The sequence below is a fragment of the Prionailurus viverrinus genome, chromosome A1, assembly GCF_022837055.1.
Source record: "Prionailurus viverrinus isolate Anna chromosome A1, UM_Priviv_1.0, whole genome shotgun sequence".
Taxonomy (NCBI): domain Eukaryota; kingdom Metazoa; phylum Chordata; class Mammalia; order Carnivora; family Felidae; genus Prionailurus; species Prionailurus viverrinus.
This window is the reverse complement of record NC_062561.1, coordinates 14746292-14772677: the sequence shown is the minus strand read 5'-3', so window position 1 is coordinate 14772677 and position 26386 is coordinate 14746292. Positions and strand designations below refer to the sequence as shown.

Here is a 26386-nt window from a genome sequence, read left to right as displayed (position 1 = left end):
AACCACCTTTTCTGTTAGTCATCCTTGCAGGATCTACATACTTGAAAATGAAGGTGTTTGTTTGGTAGAGTTTGGAGATGGAGCATTGCTGAAATCTGAGCCCTTGACCATCTGCTCTCCATTGTCCTCTCTGTTCCTCATGCCTGCCTCTGTCACTGGCAGGCTTAGGAGCCAGGAGGAATCACAAAGGAAGAATGGAAGAATGGAGCAGCAGGACCACAGGGCTTTGCACCACCTTATTTTCTGAAGTGTTTTTAATGTTTATTTAATTTTGAGAGAAAGAGAGAGAGAGAGAGAGAGAGCGAGAGAGAGAGAGAGAGAGAGAGAGAGAGAGAGCAGGGGAGGGGTAGAGAGAGATGGAGACACAGAATCCGAAGCAGGCGCCAGGCTCTGAACTGTCAGCACAGAGCCCAGCACAGAGCTCGAACCCACAAACTGTGAGATCATGAAGTTAGACGTTTAAGTGACTAAGCCACCAGGCACCCTTACACAACCTTGTTTTCAAGCTCCCTGCCCTCCCCTGAGCACTTTCTAGTGCAGTCACTTTGAACTTCCCAACACTTTCCTGTGCATTTTGGTGCCTCTGTGCTTTTCCTCATGCTGCTTCCTGTTTTTCTTGAGGAAGCTCTTATTCCTACTTTTAGACCCAGCTCAAAGATCACAATGTATGGCAGAGGCAGTGCTCCATGCACACGAGCTTTCTTCTCCCCTTGCACCCAGGCTGGAGGAGCCCCTCCCCTCTCTGCTAGAAAAGCCCTTCCTCCCAGTGCAGGACCCTGGGGCTTTCACATCACAGTGAACCAAGTTCAAGTTCCGGCTCAGATGTGTGTGGCTGTGAAGCCCTGGGTCCTTTGCCAGGCAAAATCTTAATTTCGTCTATACAATCGAGTCATGCTTAGTTCAACACCACATCACAGCGCCGAATGAAATCATGCATATAAAGGAATTAGCCTAGTGCCTGGCACATAGCAAGTACTCAGTGAATGGAGATTATTAATGACTTTGTCAAAGTTTATAATGAATCCACCCTTCTATAAGGAGAGGGACAGGGTTTTGTTCTTCTTTGACTATCTACAGTGTCTGGCACATAGACGCTTGAAAAGTGTTTACCAAGTGGATGAATTAGTGGATAAGTTCAGAGTGGTGGTTGTGAATGAGCAGCAAGAATATTTCATCTTTCTGGACAAGCTGCCTGCTCCCTTTGCCTCTTTTCCCTTTGTCTGCTGGATGTTCTGTGGCCCCCTGGTAGTTTGGACCTCGAAAGAAATGACCAAGATAGAGTAGATGTCCTTGTTTTGAGTCTCATTTATTCCTTCAGCATTTATTAAACAAACACTATTGAGCTTCTTCTATGTGTCCAGGCACAGCTTTCCATCTGAAAGCCGAGTTCCACTTCACACCACTGAAAAGGAATACATTTGGTCTTGTGTGTTGTTACATACATAGCTGTCCAGGCACGATCATGTTTTAGCATATTTCAAGTATGCCTCTTTCTCCCTCTGCGATATCAGAGGCTTCCTATTTATTTTTCTAGCCAAGAAAAATGTCTGCGAATCATCCAAGGCTACTTACCTTGTGCCAGAATCTCCAAATGAACAGGTAAAGGTCCTAAGAAGTTTAGCAAGAAGGGCTACCGGACAGGTAGTGGAACAGGGAAATGAGATGTAGTCAAAGCAGAAACCTGCTTGTGTTAGTGAGATAGTTGACTGTCCCTTTATCATAGGAAAGCACCTTTATATGGCCAGGATGGACTAAAGCTCTTCATGGACAATGAACTCCATGAGGTCACAAACCGTATCTTGGACACTTTCTGAGAACCTCCAGAATACTTGATAAAATTTAATTGTTTGATCACTTCCTATTGGATACTAACTGACATCTAGCTGACTATCATTTCCTAAGTATAATTCCTCTCTCAACTGTGTTAGTAAATGGGATCAAAAAACTTGACAATATTGCCCAATTGTGTGAATTAAGGATGATTCCACTGGATTAAATTAATTTTAGAGGTTTTTGCTCATTGCTGACTCATTTCAGATTTGTGCCAAGAGAGAAAGGCAATTTACCTTGATTTTGACTCATACTCTTGGAGTTAAGAATATAATGATTAAGGTAAGAGTCATCAAAAGCTATTGGAAATAATGCAATAACGGTTGCAGTTTTATTCTTTGTATTGCATTTTAATGAAAGATCCTAAAGAAAAAATATCTAAAAAGCAAAAAAAGTCTACCACTGAATAATCAGTGCAGGAATTTAAAGTGAGAGACTCTTTAAGAAATAGTGATTGTGTAACCTGCTATGTCACATTCTCTTCAATAAGATGAGGGCACATTTGAGCATAAAAGTCCTTAATGATGTCACAGATGGTACTAGCCAAGATAAGTCTCCTTGTATCATCCAAGGCTATTTACCTTCTGCTAAAATCCAGTGTAGCATGGTATGTTATAAAGTATCTGCATTAAAATAAATTGGCATAATCCCAGGGATCAGAAGAATAACAGAAGCGTGGAAGAGAAGGTTGGAAAGTCCCCCTCCATCTTACCCCAATCAAGAGAATCTGAGAAGGGAAGAAGACAGAAGAGAATAAAGAGAGAAGGGAGTCTCCAAAGATGAGCCCATTGAAAACCTCCTTCCTAACGAAACTCTTTCCTAGTGGGTGCGGAAGATGCTATGGGCAATGTGGTGACAAATCACAGTAATTTATTTTGCACACAGCTGTACTCAAAACATACAACAATTTATGTCTTTATAGCATCTTATTGAGATATGATTCACTCACTGCACAACTCACCTACTTAAAGTATACAATTCACCGGTTTTTAGTATATTCATAGCATTGTGCAAGCATCACCACAATCAAGTTTAGAAGTTTTTCATCACCCCAGAAATAAACCCATACCCGTTAGCAGTCCCACAGTTCATTGTTATTCAGACAGAAGGGGAAAAATCCTATATTTATAAACCTGGATTTATATAATTTTCTTTTATGAAAGTAATGTTATAATTGGGATAAAGCAACTATGACTTGTTCTCTTACAAGGAAATGGTAACTTGAAAATTATGTACATAATCTAGTTTAATTTTTTGTAAACATTTTTATGATTTTTAAAAATATATATAAAATTCTACATTTTATACTTATTTTTTGAGACAGAACTCTACAGTCTATCAGAGTCACTATTGGTCATTTCCAGAACCTTTAATGTCACCCATCTAATGAGAACATTCCTTGAACACACTTTGTGACCTTTTGTTTAAATATCGTATTGAATAGTTCCCTTATAATAATTAATTCCCAGAACACTTACAAGGCAAGTTTGGCTAATCAGAATGCAAAACAATTAATTCTGTATGGCAAAACATTATGCAAATTTCAAGTTAGGAGACAAAAAATACTATTTGTAAAACGTGTGTTATAAAGGACTACATTTTGTAACATACAAAGAATATGTGCTGATCAATAAAGAAAAGGACAAACGACAGAAAAACGGATGGATACGAACAGTCAGTTCATACAAGAGAAAGCCCAACTGCCACGGGGAAAGTTTTCAATTTGTTCAATTCAAGAAGTAGTAAAAAATGTAAATTAACACAGCAGTGAAATCCCATTTTTACTCAACAGGTAAACAATGTGGTGTTTTTTTTTTTCTTCCTGCCAAGTTTGTTTCCTGAAAGCAGGAAGAAACTCACTCACATATAAAGTTGATGAGAATGTGGATAGTGCCAAGCAACACTAATTTATAAAAATTTTTAAAGTGCATCTGTCTTTGATACTAAAGTATATATATAAAGTTTATTGTAGGTTGTAACCACAGAAATCTTGAGAGGGGTGCCTGGGTGGCTCAGTCGGTTAAGCATCTGGCTTCAGCTCAGGTCATGATCTGGTGGTTCGTGAGTTCAAGCCCCCCATCGGGCTCTGTGCTGACAGCTCAGAGCCTGGAGCCTGCTTCAGATTCTGTGTCTTCCTTTCTCTCTGTCCCTCTCCTGCTTGCACTGTGTCTCCCTCTCTCAAAAAAAAATAAACATCAAAAAAAATTTTAAATGGCCAACTTATCTTTGACAAAGCAGGAAAGAATATCCAATGGAAAAAAGACAGTCTCTTTAACAAATGGTTCTGGGAGAACTAGACAGCAACATGCAGAAGAATGAAACTAGACCACTTTCTCACACCATTCACAAAAATAAACTCAAAATGGATAAAGGACCTGAACGTGAGACAGGAAACTATCAAAACCCTAGAGGAGAAAGCAGGAAAAGACCTCTCTGACTCAGCCGTAGCAATTTCTTACTTGACACATCACCAAAGGCAAGGGAATTAAAAACAAAAATGAACTACTGGGACCTTGTGAAGATAAAAAGCTTCTGCACAGCAAAGGAAACAACCAACAAAACTAAAAGGCAACCAACGGAATGGGAAAAGATACTTGCAAATGACATATCGGACAAGGGGCTAGTATCCAAAATCTATAAAGAGCTCACCAAACCTCCACACCCGAAAAACAAATAACCCAGTGAAGAAATGGGCAGAAAACATGAATAGACACTTCTCTAAAGAAGACATCCGGATGGCCAACAGGCACATGAAAAGATGCTCAACGTCGCTCCTTATCAGGAAAATACAAATCAAAATCACACTCAGATATCACCTCACACCAGTCAGAGTGGCCAAAATGAACAAATCAGGAGACTATAGATGCTGGAGAGGATGTGGAGAAACGGGAACCCTCTTGCACTGTTGGTGGGAATGCAAATTGGTGCAGCCACTCTGGAAAACAGTGTGGAGGTTCCTCAAAAAATTAAAAATAGACCTACCCTATGACCCAGCAATAGCACTGCTAGGAATTTACCCAAGGGATACAGGAGTACTGATGCATAGGGGCACTTTTACCCCAATGTTTATAGCAGCACTCTCAACAATAGCCAAATGATGGAAAGAGCCTAAATGTCCATCAACTGATGAATGGATAAAGAAATTGTGGTTTCTATACACAATGGAGTACTACGTGGCAATGAGAAAGAATGAAATATGGCCCTTTGTAGCAACATGGATGGAACTGAAGAGTGTTATGCTAAGTGAAATAAGCCATACAGAGAAAGACAGATACCATATGGTTTCACTCTTATGTGGATCCTGAGAAACATAACAGAAACCCATGGGGGAGGGGAAGGAAAAAAAAAAGAGGTTAGAGTGGGAGAGAGCCAAAGCATAAGAGACTCTTAAAAACAGAGAACAAACTGAGGGTTGATGGGGGGTGGGAGGGAGGGGAGGGTGGGTGATGGGTATTGAAGAGGGCACCTTTTGGGATGAGCACTGGGTGTTGTATGGAAACCAATTTGACAATAAACTTCATATATTGAAAAAAAATTTTTTTTTTAAATTTTAAAAATCTTGAAAAAAAAGCAAAAGCTAAAAACAGAGTTCTGGCTAAATAATTAAGATTATCCATTTAATGTAATAGTACATTGTCACTAATAAAAATTAGGTCAACCTAAATGGAAAGTTGTTCAATATGTATTGTGAAGTGGGGGGAAAAAATCATGATATCAAAATTATATATTCTATTGCATTTTAATACAAAGGAACACACACATTTACTTTCACATATGTATCTTTGTGTGTGTTTATACATGCACTGATATTTTATGACAGTCTCCCAAGAAATTATCAGTGATTATCTTCTTGGTGCTGAACTAAGAGGGGAAATGGGGACAAGACATTTTTTACTTTATCTTTTCTTTAGTGTTTGCATTCATTCTAAGAAATCTACATTTTAGAGCATTTTTACATTTCAAAATCAATGCTCATATAGTACAGAAAATTGAAAATGCAGAAAAACACATTTATAAAATGCAATCCTTTTACCTAGCAGAAAAAAAAGTGTTAAAATCTGTTTAGAAATATCCTTTTGCAACATTTATTTGCATACACATGCACACTATGCTCTTGTTTTAGAATCCACTTTTTTTACCCATAAACGTTTTTCATGAAACACTATTTTATAGTACATTCCAAATAAATGTGTCCTTATTAATTGTATGGCGGTGATAGCCTGTTTGTGCAGTTTCTCTTAATTTCCCTTCATAAATAGAAATAAAAAGGTTTGGGGAAAAATAGCAATCAAGGTGGGAAGAGATTTGTAGAAATAAAAATATTATAGGTGAGGATTGGACAATGACTCTGAGAATCAAAAGCCAAATTCCTTCTTAAAAAATAACACGTATGGGGCGCCTGGGTATCTCAGTCAGTGAAGTGTCCAACTCTTAGTTTCAGCTCAGGTCATGACCCCACATTTCGTGAGTTCAAGCCTGCTTGGGATTTTCTCTCTCTCTCTCTCTCTCTCTCTCTCTCTCTCTCTCTCTCTCTCTCTCTCTCCCCATGCCCCTCCCCTGCTCCTGCCCTCTCTCTCTCTCAAAATAAATAAATAAACATTAAAAAAAGTAACATGTATCAACAAATCTTTGTGGTGGGAGAAAAGATGAAGGAATGAATCAGAATCACAAAATGTCTTATACTATATTCCTAACAAGATTAACAAAAAGTAATTTAAACAATTAAAAGAAAAATGAAAAAAAAATCAGTAAATCTTCAGCTGTATCCAAACAAAGAAAGAGGAACAAGTCTAGCTTATAAACTTAAAAATGTTTGTCAGTGGGGCACCTGGGTGGCTCAGTCAGTTAAGCATCTGACTCTTGGTTTTGGCTCAGGTCATGATCTCACAGTTCATGGATTTGAGCCCCGGGTTGGCCTCTGTGCTGATGGTGCGGAACCTGCTTGGGATTCTCTCTGTCCCTCTCTCTCTCTGCCCCTCCCCTGCTCTCTCTTTCTCTTTCTCAAAATAAATAAATAAACTTAAAGAATAAATAAATAAAAATAAAAGTGGTTGCCAGGGAAGGACATGGAAAATTCTGGTGTTACCCAGCATGGCATAGCTATGCCTAACTCCTAATTTGAGATTTATCACTTTCTTTTGACTTTTTTGCACTGTTTGGACTTTTACAATAGGTGCATGCCATCTCTATAAAAATAATAAATCCACTTAAAACATTTTGATAGATTATTTTCAAAGAACAAGGGGAAATTATGCATTAAATATTTATATTTGGCATGTATGGACATGCTTTTCTCCCTAAGTGGGGCCAATATACATCACTTAAAATCCTATAGTTGCTAGGAGACCATCATGTTCAATATTGTCTCTCTCAGCCTAAATGATATTTTAGGTGTCTTTAATTTTTGTCAGGTACATGATGTGCCAGGAAGGTTGAGGAGAACAGGTTTTTTAAAACAATTATTTAAATATATTTCTGCTAATATTTTCAGAAAGGAAAAAAAATCCTCTCTGTGAAATCGAATGTCTTTAAATATGACTTGACACTCTTTTTTTGTTTGTTTGTTTTGTAAATAAAGGGCCAAATTCACCATAAAATTTTTTTAAAGTTTAAATTTAAAAGTTTAAATTTAAATTTAAAAGTTAAAATTAAAAGGTAAATTTAAAAGTTTAAAGTTAAGATACCAGTTTATCTTAATCAATATTTCAGTTTATTGGGTAAATATTTGAAGTCCATCCACATAAAGAAGTTATCTATAGAAGCCATTTAGTGAGTTACTTTACTAGAGGTAACTACCTTGAGGATTGTAGTAATGACTCATTTGTTTGATGGCTGAGGGCCAAATGCAAATAGAATATCATCTGATTTCAGACACCTTCCCCACAAGTCAAAGATAATGTCTCCCTTCTAACCAGACCCTTTTCACTGGAAGACCACAATCCCTCCAAAATCTTATAGACTGTCATATTAGAGGCTGTCTTCCTATGACTACAATATTTATTAGCCTTGAAATACTATAACTGAGGGACTTACATAAGTACTGCACAGGGAATTCATTTCAAGCCACATTTGACCCCTTGTTTTAAAGGTGATCTTCAAATAGCTTTAAGGGAAATAAATCAAATTTTCAACCCATAGTCTGCTTTCTCCTAATAAGAAAAGAAAAGAGGCTTTAAATGTTTCTAACCTTTTCTTTTCTGCACTTTGTAACAGAAGATTAATCACATCTAGCCAGAGATGTAATTTAATGTCTGTCATTTGGAATAGAAGGGAAAATAGATAAATGGCTCATGAATAGAGTGCTTTAAAATTAAACTGTACAACCAAAGATTTTATTAGGCAGTTGGTGGGGAGGATGCCTCTCATTAAAGAGAAAGTCAAGTAACAAGGAAACATGAGAAACGATATAATAAATATTACATTTTTTGGCCAAAGCGACAGAAGGAAATCTCAAGTTTTCAGAGTAAGAGGTGGAGGATTGCCCGTAAGAATGAACTCACCCTTAAAGTGGTTCCATGTCATCGCATGAATGTGAAATAATTTGGAAAGAAAACATTGTTTTGAAGTTTGTCTGATCCAGGAAAACTTTGTCGTTCATAACTTAACATTCCCATGTATGCCTGGGCATACTTTCCTGCAAACTTTCTGTTTGTATTGATATAACTCTATCCTTAACAACAACAACAACAAACTAACTATAAGGCAGAAGTGATTACATCATGCTCATCAGATCAGTTCCTAGATAATAGTATTCCTTGGGTTTTCATGGAGTAAGAAACTGGAAATTTTGTTTTAAAAATTATATCCATGGCTGCCCTTCCCAAATTTCCACTTCCTTATTCTTCCCTACACACAGCATCCTTTGTGATCTGTGAGCAGCCCAGATCATGCAGCCAGAAATCCACTGATCAGCATAATGGGTCACAAAAATGGTGGCAAATACCTTGTCTGCTTGCACACCATTTCTTTCTTTTTTTTTTTTAAGTTTATTTATTTATTTTGAAAGAGAGAGCTGTGTGAGTGGGGGAGGGGCAGAGAGCGAGGGAGAGAGGGAGAATCCTAAGCAGGCTCTGCACTGCCAGTGTGGAGCCCAACATGGGGCTTGAACCCATGAACTGTGAGATCATGACCTGAGCCAAAATCAAGAATAAGATGCTCAACCGACTGAGCCCCCCAGGTGCCCCGACTTGCACACCGTTTCAGCTGAAACTTGAAGACCCATCTGAGCTGCTAAAAGTGTAGATCTGGCAACAGCTGGAAATTCACCAGGAATGCCCAATTCACATTGGTTCAGCCATTTTCAGGTGTTCACCTACTGCCTTGTCCATTCAAACAGGTCACCTGTGTCTCTTGGACAACCTGTGATTTTCCCTCAAGACTTTAAGATGTCACATCATTAGCTGCGTGTGACAAGTGTGTTACCTAAGAGATTGCTGATAGAATAGCAGGATTTATCTACTTGAGGCAAACTCTCATTTTTGCAACAATATAAGCAACTGAGAAACATGTCTTCTTTCTGGTTGTATTGCAAGGTAATGTTCGGGGAGTTGCCATCCAGCTAAAAACACAGTTGTTTTCTCAGCATGGATTCAAGTGGGGGTTGACCCTGGAGAAGTGTGGAATGTATTATTGATCCGAGGAAGTAGTATCTAGAAATTTATCTCTGACGTACATTAAGCCTGTGAAATTTTGTCTCTGGGCTTACATTTTTTTAAACCCTATTTAATCTTTAAAAGAAATAACCTGACTTGCTGTTTTCCCTGGAGCAGTGAAACAGTCAGGAAAGCTAAGACTATAAAAGCGGTCCTAATGTGGGTGTTGTCTGGTTCATGTACTGAGTTATTTTAAAAAGGAAAGAATTTATTTCATCCCTGTTTCCTGGGTTCTTTCATGCTGCTGTCTTCAAAGAGTACCCTAGAAACCCATAGGCATAACTGATTCACAGAAAACTAATTTATATGCAGCACTTAATTTAATTTTTCCAGTGAATCTTCCTGGTGACACTCTTCAGAGCACTTTTAGAAAAGAGGCACTGCTTGTGTGGCACCAGTGGGGGATTCTTACTAAGACCTTTTTTTTTCTTCAGGGTAGGTACTTCCGTGATACTCCAAGAAGTCATCAATTCTAAAGCCTGCTCATAGTTAGAACAAAAGCTAGACCGTTGTGGAAAAACATGATTGGCTGCCATACTTTTATGTTTCTCCTTGGAAGGAAATGGAAGCTTCCTTAAGAACCTGTTCAGTCTTTATTATCCGACAGCTTTCCCTACATCTAGGGAACTTCTGCTACCATTTTAATTCCCTCCTTTAGGTGGTACTATTATTTTAGGTACAGAACACTTTATACTATCTCCATAATAATTATTTATGATGGAAAAAACAGTCACAAAATGTTTTCAAAGTTTTACTTCTTCAGACTATAGAATAATTACTCTATCATTACTTTTGCATTCTAAAGATCTATTTTAATTTATATTGTGGGGTCACCAGACCAGCAGCAGAATTATGTATTTAAAAATATGAATTTAGGGGTGCCTGGGTGGCCCAGTCAGTTGAGTGTCCAAGTCTTGATTTTGGCTCGGGTCATGATCTCATGGTTGTGAGATTGAGCCCTGCATCGGGCTGCATGCTAAGCATGGAGCCTGCTTAAGATTCTTTCTATTTCTCTGCCCTTCTCCCCCACTCTTGTGCACTCTCTCTCTGTCTCTCTCTCTCTCTCTCAAAATAAAAAATTAAGAAAAAACAGATATAAATTTGAAGGTTTCAGGTAGGGTATGGCTAATTCAATTCCTGATTTTTTGTGCTCTGCCAAACATACACATTTGTGTTACCTGTTTCTTCCCTAAAGTAGCTGAGTTTCATCAACCCTTGTGATTTTTTCCTATTCCTTGAAGGCAAAACCTCTAAATTAAATGCTATGCCAATGACACTTTGCTCAGAAGTAGATTTTCATCACTATTCTTGAATACCACTCAATCCCTTTATAACCATGTAACTTCAGCTTGTCATTTATCATGACCTTCTGATTATTTTCTTCTACACCAGGGTTGGGATGTTTATTCCTGGTCCTACAGTTAGGGGGTATTTTTCCCCTTGGTTTTCCTATTGAATTTTTATTTTTCCCTCTTTGAGATGACTGTGCAGGCTCAAAGATGATTTTGGTTGGAGAATTATCTTCTCAAGTCTTGTCTTTACCTCAAGACACAAAAGCAATGACCCCCAAAACTCATTCACTCAGTGTGGAATCAGGTTTGGATGTCCTTTCTCAGGATGAGTCTCTAATGATTTCTCTTCAAATGCAGATACCCCTTCCTGATGGACAATCTCTATTCTCAATCAGGCTTGATGTCCATTTTACATAACATCTAGATGAGGGTAGGTGACTTTCTGGAAACTTCCTTTGTATGTAAGTCCCTCCCCCCACCAAGAACCTGGTCCTTCTGCTCTAACTGATCAAGTGATAAGCTAGATAGGACAGGCCCACCTTGTACAGTTCCCTTCTTAACTGTACCATGGATATTTTTCTTGAGCTGTGTACCTTCCAGTAAAGCAGTTCTAAACCTCTCTAGTTATAAGAACCACCCAGGATACCTATTAAAAATATAAATTCCCAGACCCATTGCATCAAAACATCTGGGGAAGGGATTTGGGAAGTTTAATGTTTACCAATAACTTTCAAGTTATTCTTATCATTAGGGAAGTCAAGAAACACTACCGTAAAGTATCGCTCTCAGTAAGGTGTTGGGCTCTGTCTGTTATTTAATCCTTTCTGTGGTTACTAACTCCTATTTATTACCATCTATGGCTCTGTGTCTTAAGTTATTCCTTGGGTGTTAGAATCAAAATCAGCTGAGGCGCTTGGTCAAGATATAGATGCCTGGCCAATGAGATTGGAATCTCTGGAGACGGGGCCCAGGAACCTGTTGTTATTTCACATGCTTCCTTACTCAAGTCAGAGCCACTGATTGAAGGGTGCCCCTCCACAGCTCCAGAGCAGTTCTTCTTAAGCTTTAATGTGAATACCAATCACCAGGAACATTGGTAAAATGCACATTCTGATCCAGTAGGGCTAGGGCGGAGCTGGAGATTCTACAAGATCCCAGACGACGCTGAGGCTGCTGGTCCATGGACCACATCAGCACAAGGTACTAGAGAACTTTCCTAAGCAAAATGGCCCATGCTATTGGACAGCACAGAGCCTGAGACTTTGTTTTAATGAAAGAAGAGTGGACCCACTGTCATCCAAACTGTGCTAATCCTAATCCCATTAAGGGGGCACAGGACAATTCAAAATAAAATCTTAACCTTTGTGAATGACACACCTGGCTTTCTCAACTGTCATCGCTTTGTGCTGCCCACAAGCTCCATACCTTCACCTTTCCCAGTGAGCCCCTTCCAGACCTCCTGACCCTGAACCACTCGGATCTGTGCTAGGCCAGTGGACCAAAGATACACATTTACCCTTGTTTCTGAATGGCTGAGATAAAGTCAGGCATAAAAGAGCCTTTCCCAAGGAGAGAGCTATCAAATTTAATTTCAGTTTATACTTCTGTGCTCTTTTTTTTTCTTGGCTTCTTTTGTTTCCTTTTCTCTAGGAGGAATTCATACCCATTTTCTAGCTTTCAGTTCTTGAGTAATTTATCAGTTTCTTATCTATCTTTCAGATCCTTTCTATTTTGTAGTTAATGAAAACCAGGTGGTCATGAGTTGCTAATAAATGTGAACTTTTATTCTTCTTCCAAAGTCTGCTTTCATCTTGGTCTCAGGATGATAGTTTATTGTATTTGAACGTTTGAATTGGGACCAAATCTAAAGCAGGACAGATATTTGTTTTTTCAAGACTGATTTGTCTTGCTAATTCATCTCCTCATTCTGTTGGTTTAATCCTTCTTTCCAAATGCCACATTGCACAATTACTTCGAACTGTGAGCCTCTGGGTTTCCTTCAGTAATTTTCTGATCTGTACACCAGAGAATGGCAAAAGTTTTCTGGTCTATGGACCCACATCATCAGGTTCACCAAGGGATATTTTTAAATGCCCCAGGTCCCACTTCCAGTGATTGCAATTGAGTAGGGTCAAAGGAAGGACAAGGATTTGTAAAGAGCTGCAAAGTCTGTCCTCTATCCTTCAGGGAGACCATAAGCTTGGTAAAGTCTCAGTCTCTCCTGCCCTTTGTCTCAGTCTCTCCTGCTCATGTGCCACTACATGTGCAGACCCCTTAATAGGACTCAGCAGTACACCTGTCATAGATCGTGTAGGCAGAGATTTTCCTGTCCACCTGCACCCTATCCAGCCTGTCTTTTTGTGGACTCAGTCTTCACATCAGACCCCAAGTCATTCTCTTCTGTCCATTTCTTTTTTTTTTTTTTTAATTTTTTTAACGTTTTTATTTATTTTGAGACAGAGAGAGACAGAGCATGAACAGGGGAGGGTCAGAGAGAGGGAGACACAGAATCTGAAACAGGCTCCAGGCTCTGAGCTGTCAGCACAGAGCCCGACGCGGGGCTCGAACTCACGGACCCACAAGATCGTGACCTGAGCCGAAGTCGGCCGCTTAACCGACTGAGCCACCCAGGCGCCCCAGTCCATTTCTATTACCTCCACCTGGTCCAAGCCACCATCCTTTCTCACCTAGTTTCATCCCTCTGAAACCCTTCCCCTACACAGCAGCCAAGGTGACCTTTTAGACACAAATTAGATCACACCAATGCCTTTGCCTAAAACCCTTCTATAACCCCCATATTGGACAATGTACAATCCAAACCCCTCCTTTCTTCCCAGTCCTGACTTGATCTTGCCCCTGCCTTGCTTTCTTTCCTCTAATCTACACATGGCTGGCTCTTTCTTGTGTTCAGAGCTCACCTTTAGTGTCCTTTACTCCCAAGACACCTTCTCTAACCACCAGTGTAGAGATACCACTCACTCAGCCACTCACTGTCACATCATCCTTTCAATTCTTGGCAAAGTACTTATAAAACCAGCGCTTGTCCTTTTTTGTTGTTATTTTTTAAGGCCTGTTTCCTCTACTAGAGGATACACTCCATGCCAGCAGGTACTCTGTCTCCCAATTCATTACTGTGTCCTGGCACCTAACCAGCAGGGATTTGGTGAATATTTTCAAGATGAATGAACTTCACCTGAGCAGGGCAGTATGAGCAGAAGTTGGCCAGGTGAGGTGGGAATAGGATGGACTTGTTTCTTGTGCAGGAAATTAAAGTGCTGATGCCCAGAGATGGGAAGATATTTTGTTCATGTAAGAAGCTGAAATAATGTGTCCAAAGGAAAGAGGAGACAGAGGCTGAGGTAGACGGGGGCCTTATAGACTATGCTAAGGATGTTCTCAAAAAGCAACAAGGAGTCGTGGAAAGGTTTTTGGCAGGGGAATAATAACAGATTTCCTGACAATAATTCTCAAGAAAGCTTGTCCCAAAGTTGTGTCACACATGCTGTAGTGGATTGAATAATGGCCACCCGTATCAACTGGTAAATGTTACCTTATTTGGAAAATAAGGAAATAATTATATCTTTGAAGATATAATTAGGTTAAGGATTTGCACATGAGATTACCTTGGATTATCCAGGTAGGCCCAAACACAAACATCCTCATATGAATCCGACAAAAGCAGATAAAACACACACACAGAGTAAATGTTCATGTGTAGACGGAAGCATAGATGTCAGTGATGTAGCCGTAAGTCAAGGAATGTCTGGAGTCACCAGAAGCTGGAAGAGGCAAGAAATGAATTCTTTCTTAGAGCCTTAGGAGGGACTGTGGCCCTGCAACACCTTGATTTTGGACTTCTGGTCTCTAGTCCATGAGTGAAGATATTTTGGTCACTTTAAGCCACCCAGTTTGTGGCAATTTGTTATAGCAGCCTCAGGAAATTAACACATGCACTTTGCAAAAAAGAGAAATAGAAATAGAAATGCAGATGATGTGCATCCTCACGCATGGGAACCCACCCCATCAGTGTAGGCCCAGAGTGTGAGACTGGAGATGTTTGTTCATCTGCTGTTTCTTCAGTCAGCCCTCTTTCCCTTGTGGATGTTCTCATGACTCTAATGGATAAAGGTAAGCCTGTTTCATGCAACACGATGCTTGACTCAAGCAAGCTGCTTCATTTTAAGCTAAGGGAGAGCCGTGTGTGGTGGAAGCCAAGACCAACCAAACGAGAACATGCTAAGGCTATCTATTGTGAGCTTGCTAGAGCAAAGGAGTCAGCCGCCATCATTTGCATTTTGGCAGAGACCTAAGTCAGGCAGAGGAGTGGGAAAGCTTCATAAATGGTGAGAAGGGAAGGCTTCAGGTGTGGGCTGATTGTTGGTGTGGAGAAGCTGTGGGTGGGCTAGCTATGCAATCGGCTAGGGTGCATATTTAGTTTTCTCTGGTTCTGAGTTGGAAACAGGGACAGAAATTAGGGGAAGCTGTCAATTATTAACCAAGTCTTGGCCATTTGGGGCTGATTCTAACAGGAGTTGCTGGTTATCTTCCTGGGTCATTACTAGGGAAAGCAATCTGGCTTCTGGCTAGTCTATCTTATAGCAGACTGGCTTCTTGGCCGGTTAGCATAGATAAAAGTGGTCTCCTTGGCAGGTTGCTGCGGGTAATGGGCCAGAGTCCTATTTTTCTACATGGCCCCATCATTGTCCATTTGTATATTCAGTCACTCAGCGTTGTCAGAGTTCAGTGAAAACGGAGAAGGTATCGCTCTTGTGCTAGTCGACAGGCATGCATCTATCATCGGGAGCACATTAGGAGAAAGGCCCTCAGCATCTGTGCTTTGTTCGAACTTCCCACCAACAGCACACAGGTTTCTGATGAGAAGCTCAGAGCCAGCCAAAGGGAGCTTCTCAGTTTTAGCAACTCCTTTACTTTCAAAAGGGATGAAGATTGGTGGCAAAGCTGCATTGGCCAATGAAGAGGCAGCAGATAATTGAGCAAACAGCTGAGGGCTGTCACAGGAAAAAAAAAAAAAAAAGACTGCCCTCAGGGACAAGTTTTAATGCTGATCCTTTTGGGCTTTTATGGGGAAAACAAGCTCTCACCAACTACACTTATATTTTAGACTTCCAGAAAGACAAGATCCTGACTTCATATCAGCGAAAGAGTACACGATTGTGTCATTTTGAAACCATTCTTCCTGGCTCACTGAATAGGGCTGCGTATTCCCAGTCTCAATAGGCAAGAACATCCTCTTGGGTACTTGCACTCAACTAAAATGGCTCGGGTAGCACCATTTGGGGATTGGTTCCAAAAATTTCATTGCAAGGTCAAATGGTACCTGGAGGGAAAATGACTTGACTTGGAGAGCAGCTGATTATGGGCAATGTTCCCGGCCCTTCTCCAACACTCAGATTTGTACAGCACAGACTGGAAGTGTTCTTTCTCTACACTGTGTCCCCACGAGCTCCTCCGTCCTCCAAACTCTCGAGCAAGAAACCCCCAGTGTTTCAAGGCCCCGTGTCTCCACGTTCCCAGAGATGGGTAGAGCAACGGGTGCTGATCCAGTTTTAGCAGACCATTGGAAGACCTTCAGTGTTGCCAATTGCATCACCTACACTGTAGTAGATGCATAAAAGCCTGAAACTATCGATTTGTGTTGGCCAAAGCTACAGAAAGAATGTGCAAAAATGCATTGTTTCAGGCAGGTGGTTACTGATGGCCTCATTAACACCCTCAAGGAAGACTTTAAGAATTGATTACAGACCAGGGGAAGCATTGCTTAATGAAGAGATCTAGCAAAGGTTCTCAGCCTTGCGCAGTATGTCCCCAGGGGAAATTTGGCAAAGTGTGGAGATGTTCTTGGTCATCACAACTAAAGAGGTGCTTCTGGCATCCAGCATGTAGAGACCAGGGAGCACTAAGCAGTTCAACTGACATGAAGGAGGAAGGAAAGAACGAAATCAGTTTCAGGAAATGAAGACCTGGTGAAGGCACAGAGCAACTTTTCCTGCCTAGCATCTGGAGGCCTCCCTCTTTTTCTCCTTTCCCCCAAGGCTGAAACTCAGAGACCACACGACAAGCTGGCTGGGACCACGTGGACGAGAACCTGGCAACAGAAATAAGATAGCAGGAACCCGGGTAAGCAGGAAAATCTCCTAGAGCAAAACTGCCCCCCTCATCCCGGACCCCCATATAACTCAGCTCTTACGTGGGGAAAATGAACTTTTATTTGACTGTTGGGAAAAAAGAAAGTATTTGGAGAAGAGAAGCATTCTGAGTGGCGACTCTTGTGATGGAAGTACAGAAGATTCCAGCACCATAAACCCTTCTGCAGAGGTTACGTAAAGGAGTCTCAGCTAGCGCGTGCTTCCGGAGCGGGTGCGTGTGAGTCTCACAGTGAGCAGCCCGGGCTGCGGGAACACGTGTGCGCCATCTGGAGTGCTTAGCTGGGTGTTCTGAAAAGTGGTGGTGGGCCAGTCTAGGTGCTGGGTTTAGACACGCGTAGCTGTATTTTTAGAAGGTACTTTAAAAATCTCAGTTTCTGGGACTTTACTCCCCAGCTAAGCGACTTTCAGCTCAGTCTGCTACATACTTTATTTTTTTAAAAACTATGTTTTAGAGTGTTGGAATCTGATTGCTTTTATTCGAGACATGCTGCATATGGAGATTAGGGAAGTAACACTGGCTCCAAACCCCACAGCCAGTAGGGAGGGGGATTTCACTGTAGTGTCAGGATTGCCTCGGAATCCACGTGGCACAGAAATGAGAGAACGGACCTCAGTCCTTGCTGGGCAGGTGCAGACTGACCCTTCCTGCGAGGAGCCTATGTTTGGATATCCTGTGATTCTGCTGTGAAGGGCGAAAATCATCATGTTTCTACGGGAAGTTAAATGTGCTTGTCTGACATACCAGCAACGCTCTGTTGAATTCACCTGTGATGACAAGCTGGAAACTAAGCAGGATGGTGAAAGCTTCAAAAACCATGAGACAGAGGTGGTGAATCCTCCAGGCACCAAAGTGTTGCAGAGAAAGCTGGACAACCATTTCTAGAGACAGGAGGGGATATTCATGGGTTGAGGAGAGAGTCGATTTGGTGACCACTGATAACCTTGGTGTTCTCAGAGGGCTCCTTCCAACTCAGAGCATATGAACATGTAAGAGCAACTTGTTGGAGAGTTACAGATAGAATCACAAGTTCTCTCTTGGCCATTGAGCTTGTGCCATTTTTATAAAATGTCTCTAGAACCGAATGTGCTTCCTGACTTTCTTTTGCATATAACCAGAGGGGAATGTTATTCCATTTGGAGGCTTTGTACCTTTGCCAAGTTGAGAGGAAGCTTGTCTTTGTAATCAGGATGGGGAGGAAAGCACAACACATCTATTGCTCATGATGGATTCTTCCAGATGAACTTGCCCATCTCCTTAACCGTTCTGAACAACTGAATTTAGAGCAGATATCAGTTGAGAGGCCTCTGCCTGACAGTGCTTTCATTCTGGCTGGTTTTGAAAAGAGGGTAGAGGAGTAGAAACATACCTTGTTTAAAGACTATTCATTCCCTAGCCAACATGCAGCATGTCTCTAAGGCTATTTGGATACTTGGAGGCTTTCCCTTTGCTCTTCAAGATTCTCCAAAAGGCACAAGTGGGTACCTTTGAATGCATGAGTGTCCCTGCTATGCAAGCTCAGGTGAGGCCTTGGTGCCTGGAGTAGAATTCTGTCATCATGTCTCTTCTTTAGCACCTTCCACAACACTACAGCCTACCTACCAACTGTTTCTGAGTGGGGGGAGGATCTGCATAAGTGGAAGTTCTCATGCCACTGGGAACATGGCCAAAGAATTTATTCCTTCTTCAGTCCCTTCCTTGTACATCTGCATCGCGGTTGTCTCTCTACGTTTATCCATTACAGGAGGCCCATTTCTTGAATTGGGGTCCAGGGTAAAGGTGGGAAATGTTTTAACTTCTCTCTTACCAGATTTTGAGGACATCTGTAGAGCGAACATTAGTACAGACCATATGGAGTATGATACTTTCCCCCTCACAGAACTGTGAGTGTAGGGACTTTCCAAAGCAGAGATTTAACTAAATCATGCTTGCCTGCTTGCTTGCTAGAGTGGGTTCAGTCACCAGATATCCAATTAATGTGTTTGATCTGATTTTCTATACTTGGGTAGGTTTCAACCTTTAGTAGCAAGAGAAATTACTGTCCTGAAGCTTCCTTCAAGTGGCTTACCTATAGTCCTTCAATATCGTCTTTCTTAAGGAGTATTTGTGTTGTCTGTTATCTCCACTGCCAAAGGAAATATATCCCTTATAATAAAAGGGTGGCAAAAATATCAATGTAGTGATTACCCCCTCCCCCCAAAAACAAATGACCACGCGTGGAGAGAGGGAGAATGGAGGGCGCTGTTTTCTTCCTTGCCAGAGGCTATGAAAATGTCTTTTGTGAAGACAAATGAGGCTTTCTGTTTTACTGGCCATTTAGATCATATTATTCATGATGGTTCTAAGTTGTGGTTTTAAGCTGACAAAGATTTTGGCATTCTTTCCAAAGTAATGAAGCGTTTGTCCTTCTTCACTGCATTTTTCACCATTATAAAACACCATTCCCATTTAAACTAATTAAAATACTTAAAATCCAAACTTTAATGGAAAAGATGGTTAAAGTCTTTTGTATTTATTTTTCCTAATTTATGGCTTAGAGCTGCAATTTTCTTCAGTTGGTTTTATTTTGACCCTAGGAAAAAAGCAGTTGCTGTCAGTGTTTTGTTTCTGTTTTCTATTATTCAACCCAAGCATTTCAGAATTATTAATCCCTTATATGACCCATGAAACTTTGCTCTTATCCTGAAGGCAAGAGGTACGAGACTTGTAATATTTGTAATTATCTTTCAGACTCCATGACCCACAGCCTACTTACTACTTCACTATAACTCCATTTTTAAGAGTTCGATGTTTTGTTTTGTGATGCAATAGGCATATGGATAGAATTGTAGCATTAGCATCTTCAATTTTTAACTTAATGTTGATATGGGAACTGGTTGTTTGCCAACCCACTATCCACCATCACTCACTTGTCTGTCCGCCCAAAACATGGTCACTGATAGCAATTTTCTAGCCTTTATTCACAGGCAGACAGCTTGCTTAAGCGACAGCATCAGGTCCTGGGTTGTAAGGAAGCCATCAATCCGAGAGACCTGGGTTCTGATACAAGTCATCTAACCTCTCTGAGACCCAGTTTCCCTCTCTGCAAAATGAGAAGTTGGATTAGTTCAGTGAATAGTAAGAGTTCACACAAGTAGTAACAGGATCAGTGGCAATTTGGGTCAATATTTATGGAGCAGCTGTACACACTTTTTAATATGCCAGGACTAGTTAGTACCAAATGGAGTAGGAGGTGGGGGGAGACTAATAAATGAATACTTTTGATAGATTAATAATATGGTGAGAACTAAGTTCAGGAGAAGCAAGAGAAGCTATAGAAGCATGGCCTGAGCCCACGAGTTCTTTTCAATACTTCGAAAATCAAACAAAACGCCTACGTTGGCTCTGATAAGGCTGAGCTGCCTAACTAAACTGCCTAGTTTCTTTGTGGTAGCTGGAAAATGTCAACTTGGTGTGGTAAGATTGGTTCAATTATGCTGATCCAGAGCCCTGGTTGGTAGTTGAGGCCATAACTAGTAATTCTGGCACCTGTGGCCAACAGCGTGCGACAAACCCTAAAATCAACTTTTTAATTCATGTTGCGGCTCACAGATGGGTGTTATTACCAATGTGCACCATCTGGTAGCTTTCTATTTTAGCTTTTCATTCTTGCTCACTAGATACTGAGCTTCTTAAATTATTATTTTAAACTTAGTGACCTCTAAGCATTCATGACCTGGGACAAAAAGTCTTGGGCATCCTGCCCTCATTATGGTCCTGATTTTGAGTTAAAATGAAAAATGTATTATTACTTAAAGTGATTTGTTTCCTAAAACAACGTTTTCAAACATGAGTTCCATGAAATAAAGATTAGTCAAAGAGAGCCCTCCGTTTCAAAAATGATTTTGTTAAAATTATTGCTGGTCAAAAGACTCCATACTGCACTACCAGGTGGTGAGTATCTTGAGTCCCAAAACTGTATTTGTTCTTCATTATGCCTGCCGTGCTCAGCGCTTGGCACATAGCGGACACCTGATGGAAGCATGCCAATGGACCAGCAACATTACAGCCATCCAATTTGGATGCTAATATATTTCCAAAAGGCCAGGCCGGTGTCCAAGGCTAGGACAAGCTCCAGGTTGTGTCATCAGTTGTGGAGCAGAGCCTTGAGCTAATTGGATGTCCTCTCCACAAGTTCCAAAGATCTGTTTTGTGAATTAAAACCTCTGTGGACACACCTGTAAACGCTATCGCCGCATGGGAACAGTTTTTACAGTTTTGGTCATATCTTCTGATGTTATTATGTTATATCTCTTGCTTACTTGTCTTTTAATGTTTGCTGATATGTCCATATGCATAGATTTCTCTCTCTCTCTCTCTCTCTCTCTCTCTCTCTCTCTTTTTAAGAAATGGAAGTCTATTTCAGGACCATCTGGCCAGGCTAGAGCAGCCAACAGTAGCCCAAGTAACTATCAGGGAAGCCTGGGCATGCTCAGTAATGCCCTGAATCATTTTCTCTCTACTTTTGGCTATGAAGCCACAAATACTAATACCCCAAGGTGGAATTTCTTTCCCCTTCTTTTTCTATCGGAAATCCTTCCTTTTCTTTTTGCCCCCCACAGTTCAATCCCTAAGGTTCTATGGGAGACGCTCTCCATTATCTCCTATTTGCAGTCTTGAGACATTTATATTTTATACACACTTACATTCCTTCTTTCCTAAACAATACGAACTACTTTGTTGGTTTAGGAAAAATAGGAAAAGATGTTTATATAAAGCCATTCAGGATGTATAAAGGGGAAAAAGACATGTTTTGAGCTCAGAAAATTAGAAATAACATGAGCAGGGAAGAAAATTTCAAAGTCAGGCATCAGAATTAGATCTGGAATTATTATGATTTCTTTGTGACTAAAATCTAAGATGTTAAAAAATGCATAATGGGAAAGCTAATCAATTAGACTTCATTTTTAAACTACTATACTTAAAAAGAATGCCACAGTTAAAGCTAACATATTTCAACCACTGCCTACACAGATAAATATTTATAACGTGACAGACAAAGGGATAAAACTTTAATACAGCATGCATTCTTATAACCCAGTAAGAAAAAGAACATCCCAATTGCAAATGGCCAAAAGACATGAACAAATAATAGCAAAAGAATACTGATAAGCATGTGGGAAAAAATATACAATTTTATTGGTAATCAAACCAATTCAGATTTAAGGCAACAAAGTCCAATATTTATTTAGAAATTAAAGATTTTTTGAGAAGATAAAACCCAACCTCAATGAGGGGTTAGGCTAATGACCACTCTTATAGTCTGATGAAAGTACAGTTTGAGTCAGCTTGTCTCGAGGGCAGTTCGCCAAAAACTTTTCAAAAGTGCTTCTCTTTAAACTCGCTTCATTCCCACTTCATTCAGTAGAATTTTTTAGGCACCTACAATGGGCCCGCTGGTTTCCAATTACTAGAAACTAAATTTCAAGTGCCAGGGTGTAAGTCTATTCTGAAGAAATAATCAGATAACTGCATGCTCATTTAGAAGGATGTTTTTGTGTAATTATCTATGAGAGGGAAATGTTGAACCCAAGTTGAATATCCAACAGTAGGAATTTGGGTAAGCAGATTATGGTACATCCGTGTAGTAAAATGTTCTCTCAAAGACAGGGTGAACATGCTCACAATATATCCTGGTGTGTAAAGGGCTGGTAACAGATCAACATGTACAGGCTAATCTCAAAGTTGTTTAAATATAAAATGAGCAGAAAGAAATTCTAGAAGATTCTAGTTTATATACTACCCTCCAAATAAAAGTATCACTTGATAGTTATTATTTTATATTCTGTATACTTTTCTGTCCATGGTGATGACTGATTATCATTACAAGCATGAAAGTATTTTTTCATTATTAAAAGTGGTTTCTTCAGAACAAGGTGTGTAGATTTACACAATATCATAATTGGTCAATGCAGCTCACTTAGAGGGAGATAAAAACTCTTTGCTATTTAAGATGTTTAGTGTTGACATTCATGAGCAAAACACCAAGGATGAAATCTAATGAAGGCAAAGTTGGTTTTTATCCTCAGCCCAAGAACCGTCCTACACGCACTGTTGTGTGGTGGCATAGGCTCACACGGTGCCCTGGTAGCAGGGTAAGGTCATCTGTTGGCTGATTTTACCTCTTCTGAGCAAATGCTGTCATTTCTCACACCTGGTAAAAGCCCAGTGCTGTCGCTGCAAGGATTCCCAAGAACAATCAATTGGGATTTGAAAGGTGGAATCCTCCATCACTGCATATCTTGGTTTACCAGGTTGACCTTTTGTCTAACATTTTTCTCGGAAGAAAGAACAAATTACCCCGAAAGAGACATGTACACACAAATAACACAAGAGGTGGGTGGAGAGAAACCAACAAAACCACCTCTTTACCAGGCTATGACTCCCAGTCTATCCAAAATATTATTGTAAACAAGGTAAACTAGAAGTCTTAGAGTATTATTTACTTGGATGTCTAAGACGCCTACTGTGCCCTTTTCTCATTGTTTTCTTGATTCTTTTGTTTTAGATAAGCACCGGGCTGGCAGGAAGTAGGCATGACTGAGGAGGGCCATATGTTTCTTCTGTCTTCAGGTTTACTGTGCATTTTGAACGGTTTGTGCCATGATCCTATAATGATGTGTGGTTGTTGTTCTTTCCCCAGAATGTCGAGTGGTGAAGTCCACTTCCTACACCAAAATAGCTTCATCATCCCGCAGGAGCACCACCAAGAGCCCAGGACCTTCCAGGCGCAGCAAATCCCCTGCATCAACCAGCTCAGGTAAAGCACCAAAGGAGATGAAGAAACTGTTGTTTCTGACGCATGATGCACAGAGGGTGTGTGAAGCCCACAGCAGGAGGTTTTCAAGAGAGTAGCTTCCAGTTTATAATTTTAGAACATGTTGAAATGATGGAACAGATTTGCCAGAGTCTAGCATGTTAGATTTAAGAAAAAAACATCAAGCTTGGGAAAACTTACTTAGCAAAGACTCAGGAAACCCAGATTTGCCCACAAATAGAAGTATACTACCAACTTGCATCGTTTCCCACCACAAATACCAGTTTTTCAAGCTAAGGGCCCCAACTGCAGAAGTCTCCGTTAAAGCATTTATTCTACTTGGGACTGGCTTACGAGTTTCCAATTTGTATTTGCTGAACTTCTGTTTCACACACATTTTACTGTGGACCCAGCACGGCTCTGGAACTAAAAGCAGTGAATTTGTATTTGCCGAACTTCTGTTTAACACACATTTTACTGTGGACCCAGCACGGCTCTGGAGCTAAAAGCAGTGAGAATGAGAGCGTCGAGCAGGGAGGGCTACAGTGACTCTGGTCTGTGTCCTGCCTCTCAGTGGCCCTAGTGCTGGTGCCGGAACACAATGTGTGTGCTCACAGGATGACCATGTCACTCTGCCTCTTCCTTCTTTGGTCTTAAAAATGATGTGAGTCAGTTAGAAGGTGTGTGTTTGGTTGTTTGTTAGTTTGTTTGGTTTTGTTTTGTTTTTCTTTTTGGCTTCCGGTCTAAGGTCTATTTCACGATTGAAGGGAATTATTTATTACATACTATAAACTGTTGAATGGGAATTATTAAATGATACGTACATCAAGGTGATTGTCCCTGATTGCATGAAGACAGAGAAGGTCTTATAAATAGAGACAAAGACCTTTGGGGCCTACACAGAGGCCCTCTTGTACTCACCAAAGTGGGCTTAGACAGAGCATGTGCAAAGATCTCTCGGCTGGGGCTGCGAGGCCCTGCCTCTGGCATCACTCACCAGCTGTTACACTAGAATGTAAGTTATAACCTCCATACTTAAAAATAGAGATGTTATGATGTTTTTCCTTAAAAAGTAAACCCAAAACCTCCAAAGTGAGTCTCAGAAAAAGGAACTCCTAGTAAGCTAGATAGCTAGAACCCTAGCCTTGGTTCTCTAAGAGTTACCGTCTCCCTGGGCTTTTGCTGATTATAGCTGTTCCCCAGACAGGTCTCCAGAGATCTTCTCCTTTGACACTTACCCTAAGGTGGAAGCCTCTGCACGCTTCTCACAGCATGCCCTACATCACAACCAGCCTGGGAATAAGTCTCAGATCATGTTTGGCACTTGGGATGAAGCTTGTTTGCTCCTCCTAGTTTAAGGGTGGGCTGAGAACTCCTTGCTTAATATGACATGACTCACCCAGATTGGATGTAACTCTGAAATGAGTTTTGCTAATGGGTAAGGCATCGAGAGTCAAATCTCAGCATAAATGTCACTTGGGGGCTTGTGTCACTTACGACTTCTCGGATCATAAGCCTATGTTTTAGCAAGTATTCTAGGCAATTTTGATCAGGTGGTCTATGGAACATAGTATGAGGAGCAGTGGGTGAAGGAAGTGGTTCCCAACATGTGTTCTCTTGACTGGCACTATCACCATCACTTGAGCACATGTTAGAAATGTAGTCCTGATGAGCCCCTCCATCGACCCACTGAATCAAGCTCTGGAGGTAAGGGCCTAGCATCTGGATTTTCACAGGCCCTCCAGGTGATTCTGATGCTCACCCAAGTTTGAGAACTAATGAATTACGGATAACAAAATGGAAATAAATACAGGAGGCCATTTGACTGCTAATCTGGGGTGAAAGATAGGGCTTGCTCGTCTTCATTTATTGGCATGACACAGATGACTTCTTTCTACGTCTCTGCTTGCTTCCAAGTGGCAATGTCCATCTTTAACCCTGGCAACCCAAGAGCAGAGCTCCAAATACTATGAGGTGTAGACCAAAGTTACAATGACCCACCTTCAGAGAGCCAGTTCCCTGGGACAAGAGAGAATTTCTGTCTGAAGGTCATCTCTTCCCTGGAAACTGATATTGAGGGAAATCTTTTCCTTCGATAGAGACAATATCTATACACAGAGATGTGGGCTCCTACGAAATGACAGAGGAGTGGTAGAATTGCTGCATGTAAAACTCCCCCGGGAGACCTTAGCTTCTTCATTAACCAGCTAGCAGGTTAAAACTGAGCTCTTTGGAGGATGTTCAGTCTCGACCAAAGGACATTGCTCATTTTCTCTAGGCAAACCCAGGCTGTCGAATGAGCCCCGGTAGAACAGTAAGAAAGAAGAAGGTCATGGGCCTAGCCTGACTGTTGCCCCTAAAATCTTGGCTATTTAGTATAATCACATAAAGTTGTAATGGAGAAAGAAGCCCTACGTTAATTGAAACATTATCAATGCTATTAAAAATGACAATATTAACAAACAAAATTAGTCCCCAATCTCAAACAACTCTGACATTGACAAATTTTAATATTTTCTCTCTTCTTTCTTAGTATATACCATGAATTTTAAAATGTCAGGTGTAGTGGGGAAACATTTAATAATGGGTGATTGGGCAAATTCTTACATCTTTTACAGTATAGCTATTTCAACAGAATAAATATGCATTAT

General features: G+C 40.6%; 1 protein-coding gene across 3 annotated transcripts in view; it reads left to right on the top strand.

Moving 5' to 3' along the window:
- DCLK1 (doublecortin like kinase 1) overlaps positions 1–26386 on the top strand; it is a 352049-nt gene that overhangs the window by 230893 nt on the left and 94770 nt on the right. For all 3 annotated transcript variants that reach the window (XM_047860719.1, XM_047860734.1, XM_047860727.1), the window contains exon 5: positions 23622–23738. In XM_047860719.1, coding sequence (XP_047716675.1) covers positions 23622–23738 — 117 coding nt within the window. The remainder of the gene's footprint in view (positions 1–23621; positions 23739–26386) is intronic.